General features: G+C 39.7%; 1 protein-coding gene across 5 annotated transcripts in view; it reads right to left on the bottom strand.

The window, feature by feature from the left end:
- Positions 1-11,336, bottom strand: part of UIMC1 (ubiquitin interaction motif containing 1) — a 119,008-nt gene extending 107,672 nt beyond the window's left edge. For 3 of the 5 annotated variants that reach the window (XM_047827441.1, XM_047827605.1, XM_047827687.1), the window contains exons 1-2: positions 11,192-11,336; positions 3,983-4,135 (exon numbers count right to left, since the gene is read on the bottom strand). In XM_047827441.1, coding sequence (XP_047683397.1) covers positions 3,983-4,129 — 147 coding nt within the window. In that variant the 5' untranslated portion in view covers positions 4,130-4,135; positions 11,192-11,336. Of the gene's footprint in view, positions 1-3,982; positions 4,136-9,572; positions 9,595-11,191 lie in introns of those variants that run through there. The other 2 variants (XM_047827451.1, XM_047827527.1) reach the window with 2 other exon arrangements.
- Between the last annotated feature and the right edge of the window lie 815 nt (positions 11,337-12,151).

Raw genomic sequence — 12,151 nt, 5'->3', positions numbered from 1 at the left:
ATGCCTCCTGAGGCAAGGGAAATAAAAGCAAAAATAAACTATTGGGACTCCATCAAAATAAAAAGTTTCTGCATAGCAGAGGAAACAACAAAACTAAAAGGCAACCTACAGAATGGGAGAAGATATTTGCAAATGACATATCAGATAAAGGATTAGTATCTAAAAATATAAAGAACTAATACAACTCAATACCCCCCCCCCAAAAAAAATCAAATAAAAAAAAAAATGGACAGAACACATGAACAGACACTTCTCTAAGAAGACATCCAGAGGGCCAACAGACACATGAAAAGATACTAAGTATCACTTATCATCAGGGAAATACAAATCAAAACTACAATGAGATATCACCTCACACCTATCAGAATAGCTAAAATCAAAAACACAAGAAACAAGCATTGACAAGGATATGGAAAAAAAAGAACCCTCTATGCACTGTTGGTGGGAATACAAACTGGTGCAGATGCTGCAGAAAACAGTATGCAATTTCCTCAAAAATTTAAAAATAGAACTACCCTATAATCCAGTAATTGTACTACTGGATATCTACCCAAAAAATACAAAAACACTAATTCAAAGAGATACCTGCACCCCTATGTTTATAGCAGCATTATTTACAATAGCCAAGATATGGAATCGGCCCAAGTGTTCAGCAACAGATAAATGGTTAAAGAAGATGTGGCATATATGTATGTATATATATGTATACATACTGATAACGGAATATTATTTAGGCATAAAAAAGAATGAAACCTTGCCATTTGCAAGGAATATTATTTAGCCATAAAAAAGAATGAAACCTTGCCATTTGCAATGACTTGGATGGAGCTAAGTGAAATAAATACCTTATGACTTCACTCATGTGGAATTTAAGAAACAAAACAAATGAGCAAAGGAAAAAGAGAAACAAACCAAGAACAGACTCTTAACTATAGAGAACAAACTGATGGTTATCAGAGGGGAGGTGAGGGGAGAATGGGTGAAATAGGTGATGGGGATTTAAGAAAAAAAATAAATAAAAAAATTATGATTTGCATTTTATGGACTCTCCTGTGCGGCATATTTGACAACTTAAAAAAAAATTCATGAGTTAGATCTGTATCTGTTGTTATAAAAAGATCTGCAATAAATATTAAATTAAAAAGCAAAACAGCCTATGTAGCATGATTCCTTTCCCGTAAAAGATTTTATTTATAGCATATTCATAAAAAAAACTTTTCTGGAAGAATAGAGAAAAAATTATTACCTTTATTTAAATGTACACTGACTGAGGTGTACATCTTCACTATATAGCTTTCCATACTATTCTGTTTTCAAATAGTTTTGAACTGTTTTTATCTGTTTTAACATGTATGTATAAAATGTTTTAACATATCTGTGTGTGTGTATGTGTATAGTTATTTTTGTTAATATTAACACAAGTTATTCAAATGGTAGAATTGATGGATTCTTTTATTTTCTCCTTTTTTTTTTTAATTGTATTTATTTCTTTTGACAGAGAAAGAGAACACGAGCAGGGGAGGGGCAGAGAGAAAGGGAGAGAAAGAGAATCTTAAGCAGGTTCTGCACTGTCAGCACAGAACCTGACATAGGGCTCAAACTCATGAACCAAGAGATCACAACCTGAGCCAAAATCAAGAGTCAGATGCTTAACCGACTGAGCCACCCAGGCACCCCTTGTTTTCTTCTTTATACTTTCATACCTTTTTATTTTTTTTTTCTTTCATACCTTTTTAAAAACTATTTAGCCAAAATCCTAATTAAAAACTAGACTATAAGGAAATTCAAAAAAATAAACAAATACCCAACAGAGATGTGAAAACATGTTCAATTTTCCTAACTATTAAAAAATACACAACTTTTGGGGCGCCTGGGTGGCGCAGTCGGTTAAGCGTCCGACTTCAGCCAGGTCACGATCTCGCGGTCCGTGAGTTCGAGCCCCGCGTCGGGCTCTGGGCTGATGGCTCGGAGCCTGGAGCCTGTTTCCGATTCTGTGTCTCCCTCTCTCTCTGCCCCTCCCCCGTTCATGCTCTGTCTCTCTCTGTCCCAAAAATAAATAAACGTTGAAAAAAAAAAAAAATCTAAAAAATACACAACTTTTTCATTATGAAATTGGGAAAAATAAAAAATGTGGTCACACCCTTCAAAAGGAACAAGGCAACTAATGCACTACTGATAAGAATACAAATGAGAACAAACTGTGACAGTTGTAATGAAGTATACTATATTAAAATTCTAAACTGATCTTGTAGGGACTAGAGAATCAAAGATTTTTTAAGTAAGTGAATACAACAATCTAAAATCAGAATTCTTAAAAGAAAGTTGGAGTAGGGACACCTGGGTGGCTCAATCGGTTAAGTACCCGACTTCAGCTTGGGTCATGATCTCAGAATTTGTGGGTTCGAGCTCCATATCAGGCTCTCTGCTGACAACTCAGAGCCTGGAGCCTGCTTTGGTTTCTGTGTCCCCCTTTCTCTCTGCCCCTCCCCTGCTCATGCTCTGTCTTTCTCTCTCAAAAATAAATAAACATTAAAAAAAAAAAAAAGTTGGAGTAAACTAAGTGAAATGTAGAGAAAAACCAAAGATAGACAATCAAGTTCAGAGTCTTAACAGACTCAAGAGCTCAAGTAACAACATGATCTCAATAACAAGAACTCAAATAACAGATGATCAAGGAAAGAAATGGAAATGAAAGAGAAAGAATAGATTGTCATTTAAGAGGTAAAAACTAAAGAATGTGGTGAATGATTAGGTATAAAATATGAGAAAGAGGAATGAGTTAAATACAATTCTGAGTTTTAATAACAAGGCAAATGAGGGGTTCTACCATCCAATGAGCTAGAAGATAAAGAAAAAAGAGAAGTAAACTTGGAAGAAAAAACAATGACTTAATTCACTGCCTTCCTCTATGTAACCTAAAGACCAACGGAAATCTCTAATAAACAAATGGAAAGGAACAAAGAAGAGATGTTAAGATCTAAAGCAGCACTGTCCAAAAGCAACACTGTCCAATAAAGTTTTCCACAATGAGGGGCACCAGGTGACTCAGTCAGTTAAGTGTCTGACTCTTGATTTCAGCTCAGGTCATGATCTCACAGTTCATGAGTTCAAGCCCCATGTAGGGCTCTATGCTACAGTGCATAGACTGCTTGGGATTCTCTCTCCCTCTCTCTGGCCCTTCCCTGCATATGTGTGCTCTCTCTCCCTCTCCTTCTAAATAAATAAGTAAATAAATAAACAAATTTTTAAAGTTTACCACAATGAGGTAAATGTTCTATAACTGTGTCATCTAATACAGCAGACACTAGACTCATGTGACTTTGATCACCTGAAATGTGCCAGTATAACAGAGAAAGGGATTTTTTTATTTAATTTTAATTAACTGTAATTTAAATAGCTACAGGTGATTCATTGCTATCACACTTAGAGACTTTACAGCATTTACATTCTCTTTCTCCCACTTTCCAAACACATAAAAATTAACATTTACATTTGCCTTAGTCTCTTCTAATAGTTTAAAAAATACCATCTTGGGTCAATATATTACAAAAATGAGTAACTATGATCCAGTCTCAGCCAAACAGTATTACTTTCTTTTACATAATTCTTTTTTTTTTTTAATTTTTTTTTCAACGTTTATTTATTTTTGGGACAGAGAGAGACAGAGCATGAACGGGGGAGGGGGCAGAGAGAGAGGGAGACACAGAATCGGAAACAGGCTCCAGGCTCTGAGCCATCAGCCCAGAGCCTGACGCGGGGCTCGAACTCACGGACCGCGAGATCGTGACCTGGCTGAAGTCGGACGCTTAACCGACTGCGCCACCCAGGCGCCCCTCATAATTCTTAATTACACTTATAAATCAAAATGAAGCTGAGTAAAAGACTGCACATTCCAGCAAGCTGGCATTAAGGTATAGTCACAAAACAAGCCATGGAGAAGGCCTAGTTTGAGAGCTAAAGCCCCACTATTCAGAATACTAACCTCTCCATCACTATCAGATATCACAATGAATGCATCTTCAAACCTACGTTTCCTCTTCAGATTGACAGAACTGGCAGTTTCTGCATCTTTCTTCTCCAAGTTCTGTGCTTCAGTGGCTTCTTTAACCCTTTTCTTTCTCCGTGGCATCCTTGTCTGAAACACAGGGTAAGTAATTTACTCAAAGTTTAATTTTTCCAGATGCTATCTGTAATTTAATCATAGAAAAAGGTTCCCATCTAAAAGAAGTAAAATAACTTCTGAATACTTCCACTACTCATTAAAATTCCAATTTTTCTATTAAAAAACTATATATGTACATATCTCATCTCTGTAGGGACATTTCAATAAAAATAATATAATAATTTATCCCAGTCATTTAAACATTAACTTAGATAGTTGGTTCTCTTGACTATGTATTATAATTTAAAGGAACTATTTTTCAACAGCAATGCCTCCACTTGATAAAGAACATCTCCAAAAAACAAAAACAAAAACCAAAAAACCAACCCATAGTTAATATGACACTTAAACATAAAAGACTGAATGCTTTCTCCTTAAGACAGAACAAGACAAGGATGTCTGCTTTCATCATTTCTAATGAACATTATCCTGGAGGTTCAAGGCAGGTCATCTACGCAAGAAGAAATAAAAGATATCCAAACTGGGGCGCCTGGATGGCTCAGTCGCTTAAGTGTCCAACTTTTGGTTTCAGCTCAGGTCATGATCTCATGGTTCATGAGTTTGAGCCCCATATCAGGCTCTGTGCTGACAGCACAGAGCCTACTTGGGATTCTGTCTCCCTCGCTCTCTGTCCTTCCCTTGCTTGCCCATTCTCTCTCAAAAATAAATAAATAAACATTAAAAAAAAAAAAAAAAAAGACATCCAAATTGGAAAGGAAGAAGGAAAACTATCACTATCTGCAGATGACATGGTCTTGTATTTAAAAAAACAAAAAAATTAAGAACTCCACTGAAAAACTATTATAACCAATAAAGAAGTTCAGAAAAGACTGCAGCATACAGTCAACATACAAAAATCAATTGTAGTGTTATCCACTAGCAATAAAAATCCAAAAATTGAATTTTAAAAATTCCATTTCTAATAACATCAAAAATAATGAAATTCGTAGGAATAAATGTAACAAAATAAGGCAAGACTTACAAATGAAAACTTAAAAATATTTTGAAAGGAGGGTCCAGTTCAAGATGACATAGTAAAAATCTTGATTTAACCTCCTCCTATAGACACACCAAGTCTACAAATATATATGGAACAAATTATTTTGAAATAAACTTAAAACCTCGCAGAGCAACCCATTCACATAAGACAAATGAGAGGGAAACCACATCAAAGCAAAGTTAAGAGAAATCTCATCATAATCCCCACCCTAGGCACAACAACCCACAGTGGGGGGGGGGGGGGGGGGGGGGGAGTCAACCCAGGAGCTTCTCCCTGAGGAGAGATCAGTTTGAATCGCATATCTGGCATCACAACTTTTCAGACCTGCAACTGAGAGATAAGCCCCCTAAACATCTAGCTCTGAAAGCCAACAAGCTTGCATCCATTAAGACTCCCAAAACCAAAATGAATTGAAAAGCAGTTCTCAAAAAGCTGACACATACCAACTCACCCACCCCAGGGCTCAACACAAAGGCAGCCAACTGAAAAGCACCAAGACTTTCTGTGAGAGAGACTTATTTGTTTATCTTAAAACATCAGCCTGAGGCGCAGGCATCTAATTTAACATACACGTGGGTGACTACTGAAATATTCAAAGGCAGAGGCCAGTAGGCACCATCTTTGCATCTCCCTCTGCCTCATTCAAGCTTGCCAGTATCTCCCAGAAAGGAGTTTGTGCCCTTGTCTGATACTCCAATTTTTACAGCTGCTTCCCAGGGGATACTTCCAGATCACCTGCTTCTGGGGGCCACCAGGACTTACTTACACTGACAGTCCTGCAGGACTTTATATATTTGCATACTTTAAATGCTGCAGCCTGAGAGTCTGGCTTCCAAACAGCCTCAACCTAGGTGATGACTGAGTTCCTCCCCTTTGGGACATTGGCAGTTCTTGGCATACCTTCAAGTGCCAGGAACCACTAAAAATGTACTAGGCTGCTTGGATAATCACAAAGGTTTGAAAGACAACTAAAAGCTATGGCAAAGTTGAAAAATAAGATTAATTTCCTACATAAGGCCATTCTTTCAAAACTTGCTATTTTATCTAATGCACAGAATCAACATGGAGTCAAAGAAAATACAAAAACAAACAAAAAACAAAAAACAAAACAAAACCAGAGGAAGATGTTCCAAACAAAAAGAATTAGATAAAATTCAGAAAAACGCCTTAACAAAAGAGAGATAAGTCATTTACCTGACAAAGGAGTTCAAAATAACAGTCACAAAAATTAGGCACTACACTCAGGAGAATGAATAAACATAATGAGAATTTTAATTAAAAGAAAATAAAAGAGTGTACCAAACAGAAATCACATTACTGAAGAATGCAATAATATAACTGAAAAATACAATAGAGGGGTTCAACATCAGACTATATGAAAAAGAAAAGATCACTGCACTTGAAGACAGACCAATGGAACTCATTCAATTAGAGCAGCACAAGAAAAAAGATGAATAGAGTGAAGACACATTAAAGAACTTATGGAAAGGACAAAACCAGGCAGACTGACATTCACATTACAAGGGTCCCAGAAGAGGGAGAGAAACAAGAAGGAAAATTATTTGAAGAAATAATGGATAAAAATTTCCCTAATCTGGGAAAGAAAACAGACATCCAGATCCAGGAAGCCCAGAGAGTTCTAAAAAAGATGAACCCAAAGGAATCCACATCAAGACAAATTATATTTAGAGTGTCAAAAGTGGGGCACCTGGGTGGCTCAGTCGGTTAAGTGTCTGACTTTGGCTCAGGTCATGATCTCACGGTTCGTGCGTTCAAGCCCCGCGTCGGGCTCTGTGCTGACAGCTCAGAGCCTGGAGCCTGCTTCAGATTCTGTGTCTCCCTCTCCCGCTCATGCTCTCTTTCTCTCAAAAATAAACGTTAAAAATTTTTTTAAAAAAGAAAACCATCAGAATACACAAGTTTGGCAAGGCTGCAGAATACAAAATCAATAAATAAAACTATTTCTATACATTCAAAATGAGCAATGTGAAAATAAAGTTGAGAAAACAATTCCATTTACAATAGCATCATAAGGACTAACTTTACCTGACAGAAGACATGCAAAACTTATACTCTGAAAGCTACACATCATTTTTTAAAGAAATGAGAGATCTAAAAAATGAAAAACATCCCATGCTCAAAGATCAAAAGATTTCATATGGTAATACTCTTTAATATTTTATTTTTTATTTTTTTAATGTTTATTCATATTTTGAGAGAGAGTGAGTGGGGGAGGGGCAGAGAGAGAGGGAGACACAGAATCTGAAACAAGCTCAAGCTCTGAACTGACAGCACAGAGCCCAATGCAGAGTTCGAACTTACAGACCGTGACATCATGACCCGAGCCCAAGTCGGACACTTAACTGACTGAGCCACCCAGGAGCCCCAAAGATGGCAATACTCTTTAAACTAACATATCAATTCAATACAATACCTAATAAAATCCTGGTTCATTGTGTGTGTGTGTGTGTGTGTGTGTGTGTAAATCAACAAGCTGATCCTAAAATTCACACGGCAATTCAAGGGTCCCAAGATAGATGTTTTTAACTTTTTAAATTTATTTATTTTTTAGAGGGGGGAGGGGCAGAGAGAGAGAGGGAGGGAGGGAGAGAATTTGAAGCCGGCTCCACACCCAGCACGGAGCCCAACGTGGGGCTCAATCTCACAACCCTGAGATGATGACCTAAGCTAAAATCGAGTCAGATGCTTAACCAACTGAGCCACCTACGTGCCCTGATGGTCCAAAAATATTCTTAATTAATTAATCTTCATAAAAACATAAGAAGTATATATAATTATTACTAGGAAGCATAAGTACAGAAAAGTAACTTGTCCAAAGTTACAAAGCAGGCACCTGCAATTCTGTCACCTGACTCCAATACTCTATAACTTAATCTTTACACCTCTTCTAACTAAAACTGCTACCTAATATATGGTATGCACACATAAATATGTGCTGAATGAACAGCTTAATGTATATTTAAATTATTAAATACTACAAAAAGGCATAAAAGGATAAAATTATTACAGGTTGAATAGCATAGGTAAAACCTGGATGTCGGAATTAGTTTGAGAGAATTCTCAAGGAATCACGGTGCCCCAGGAAAACATCTTATACGGAATAGCTTTCATCTTATTAAATCTTTTCTGTACCCTAGAGTTATTTAAACAAAATTGCTCAAATCTGACATGAAGAATAGCTATACCACCAAATATATGTATTTCTTAAAGATGAGTAAATAAAAACCCTTTTCTGTAGCACAGAACCACCTGTAGTCTCAAAGTGGGTTTTCAAAGAATTAAGCAGATAAGAGATAGGTAAGAAGCATTAAGTAAAGGCACCCCACAGATACAGACTCCAAAATTCAGTGCTTCATGAGATGTAGCCACTTTGCTCCACAGTAACTCTAAGAGTAAAAACAAGGCATTGGTTGGCCAATTTAATTTTTTTAATGTTTATTTCTGAGAGAGACAGAGCGTGAGCAGGGGAGGGGCAGAGAGAGAGAAAGAGGGAGACAAAGAATCTGAAGCAGGCTCCAGGCTCTGAGCTGTCAGCACAGAGCTGGACTCCGGGTTCTAACTTGTGAACCTCGAGATCATGACCTGTGCCGAAGTTGGATGCCCAACCAACTTAGCCACCCAGGTGCCCCACTGTTTGGCCAATATAAACACACAGGCCAACATATAGCTCAGTTACTATTTATTTAAGTTGCTACCCTTCAAAATAAAGAACTCACTAAAATAATGGCTTATCTTCAATTATTTGAACTGAGGCTATACAATGAATTACCACTAACTGTGAAGGAAAAATAGAGCCTAGAGGCCAAAAGCCTCATCTTAATTATGACAGGAACAAAATGTCTCTAAAAGAATGTACAGGGTTGCCTGGGTGGCGCAGTCGGTTAAGCGTCCGACTTCAGCCAGGTCACGATCTCTCGGTCTGTGAGTTCGAGCCCCCGTGTCAGGCTCTGGGCTGATGGCTCAGAGCCTGGAGCCTGTTTCCGATTCTGTGTCTCCCTCTCTCTCTGCCCCCTCCCCCGTTCATGCTCTGTCTCTCTCTGTCCCAAAAATAAATAAACGTTGAAAAAAAAAAAAAGTAAAAGAATGTACAAGCAGTAAAGGTGATGCAATAATGAGACGTGGTTTTTTTTATTATTATTATTATTTCTCACGTAGTTTTTGGTACTATCCTTGAAAATCTCCAATTTGGGATACTATTTGTCATTTTCTTTAAGCACATCTATCATCTTTATCTATCTGAAGAACAATCACTGAAAATATAATTTTAAATCTTGACATTCTACCTACCAAACCTGCTTTGAAAGCTTAAGGACACAGGGACCTTAACAATTCTTTATGAATGACTGACTATAAGTTATTAAGTCACTATTCAAGAAATGTGGTACCAACCTCTTTATCACCTGATTTCACAGATTGTTTCCTTGTTTTAAAAAAAAAAAAAAAGGTAAATGGGGGCCACTGGTTGGTTGTCTCTGCCCAGCCTCCAATTTTGGCTCAGGTCATGATCTCACAATTTGTGAGGTGGGGCAGAGCCCAATTTCGATCTTCTGTCTCCCTCGCTCTCTGCCCCTCCCCCACAGACATACACTGTCTCACTCTCTCAAAAAGAAATAAAACATTTTTTTAAAAAAGGTAAATACCTTTACAAACACACACACACACACACACTTATTCTTTATTCTCGGCCTCAGGATAAGTGTGTAACAACAAACTCCAAACACATTTTGAGTGATAATTATAGTTATTTATGGAGTCCTGGGACACTATTCTTGGTACCTCACACACATTATAAACGTTATCTTCCCAATAACTATATGTGGTAGGACTCACTATTTTACACTATTTATCACCAATCATTATTTTAACGATTTTTATCAGTATTTTAATATTTGTAAACTTACTCAAAATCAAACAATTGGCAAGTTCCTAGGTTGGTAAATGGATATGTTGTGAACTGCAGCTCGATATGCCTGATTCCAAAAACACATTCTTTGATTCATCTACAAAGCACTAGCTCCCGACAGAAAAAAAATACAGAAGCATAAAACTTTCACTTTTTCCTGGACATTACTTATATCTCAGTATGATACAGTGACTAAATACAAGAACATTAGGCTGACTGGATTCAAAACAGCCCTACCACTTATCAGACAGGTTACCTCATCTGTAAACTTAGAATAGTACCTATTTCATATAAGTGTCGTTAAGATGATCTATAAATGTGTACGTGTAACAAGCTTGAAACACTGTCAACATACAGAAAGAAACATCAGTTCCGTTAGAGGGGAAAGATTAAAGATCTTAAAGATCTTTATCAAACAATAAAGGTTGCCAAGGAACAGATTTTTTTCTGAGCAAATAACTAATCACTCCGCAACTGAACGGTAGCCTGGCCCGAAAGGGGCGGGGGGGGCAGCGGAGGGGCCCGGTGGCCCTAGCTCCGGTAGAGGTCCGGGCTGTGGGGCCCCGTGGGGGGGACACGGCGAGGACTGAGCTGCCTCCCGGGGAGTTCAGCGTGAGGAAGACGCTTTTGAGGGACGGGCGGGGTCAAGAGCCCCTCGTCGGACGAGAAATAACGAAGGAACGCCCAGGAAGATAAAGGCCGCACCCCCCGGCGCGGGGGGGGAGGGGGAGGGGAAGCGGGGGGGGGAGGGGGAGCGGCGGCGGGGGGGGGGGTCAGGCCTGGCACCTGAGGGAGGAAGGCCACCATCGCGTCAGGAGGCGCCCAGCGAAGTCCCTACGGCCCACTCTGGTGTACCAAAGGGCCCCACTCTCGCGTCGGGAGGCGCCCGCCCGCATCCTGTGTTCCCACCCCGGCGTCCAGAGACGCCCACCCAACAGCCTGAGGGGCCACCTCGGCGTCCGGAGAGATCAGTCGCTGCGCCGAGAGGGCCCTACCCAGCGTCAGCGGCGACCCTCGGGTGAAGGGCGGGCCGCGGCCCCCGTAAGAGAAAGGAGGAGGAGAGAAGACGGCGGGCTGGAGGTGTGTGGAGGCGGCAGGTACTCACCGACCGGCCGTCGGCCCTCAGCCCAGCCCCTCCCCCGGGGCGCTGCGGGTCGCGAGCGTCCGCAGCGCGTCAGGAGCGCGGGGCCGACGCGCGCGCAAAGCTGAGGCACCGCGGGGAGGAGGGGAGGAGTCGCGCTCTTGGGCTGGTGGGAGCGCAGGCGCCGGCGTCTGGGGACGGAACCAATCCGCACCGCGGGGGGAATCCGCTGCCAGGTCGTACCACTGCACGAGGGCTGGGGCTCGCCAAGAATGAGTCGGATTTGAGCTTGGAACACAGATCTTGCCCTCCCGGCGTTTTGCAGTGTTCTCTTTCGTTGTGTCATTTTTTTTACACGTTGAGGGAAACCAAAGGGTAACAGGCGCTCGAAACACTGCAGTGAGCCCCTTCAAAGTCTTTTCTGCCACACCAAGCCTCCTCTGGCCCTTTCTTTTCACGTAGAATTATATTGAAATTGTCTGTTCATATGACCGCTTGAAAACTATCACCTGATAGTAAATGTTACAATCTGATGGTTTTGAGAAAGGGAGGGAAACTGAGAAACAGAAACTCTTAGGTAACGTGGAGGTATAAAATTAGAACAGCCACTTTGGTGAAATTTAAAATGTATGTTTTATGACCCAGGAACCTCATGTCTAGAAAAATACAGAAAGAAACTCCTACAGGTGTGAACAAGAAGACAAACCCATCTTCGAGCCTGCTTCCTTGTGAAAAATGTAAACAGAAATGTGCAATAAAACAGAGGAATAAAACGTGATATGTTCCTACAATAAAATACTAACAACAAATAAAACTAATAAGTGAGTCCTATACTATCAACATTTAATAGCTCATAAGAGTTATAAATAGCAACATACCAACAAATATGTGCACTGTGAAATGGATTTAAAATACAGTGAAACCTTAAACTGGGAGTAACTTGCTCTGCAAGTGTTCTGCTAAACAAACGTTTCTAATAAATTT

The sequence above is a fragment of the Prionailurus viverrinus genome, chromosome A1 (genome assembly GCF_022837055.1).
Source record: "Prionailurus viverrinus isolate Anna chromosome A1, UM_Priviv_1.0, whole genome shotgun sequence".
Classification (NCBI taxonomy): Eukaryota; Metazoa; Chordata; class Mammalia; order Carnivora; family Felidae; genus Prionailurus; species Prionailurus viverrinus.
The sequence above is the reverse complement of the archived record's forward strand: the minus strand, read 5'-3'. Positions and strand labels throughout refer to the sequence as shown.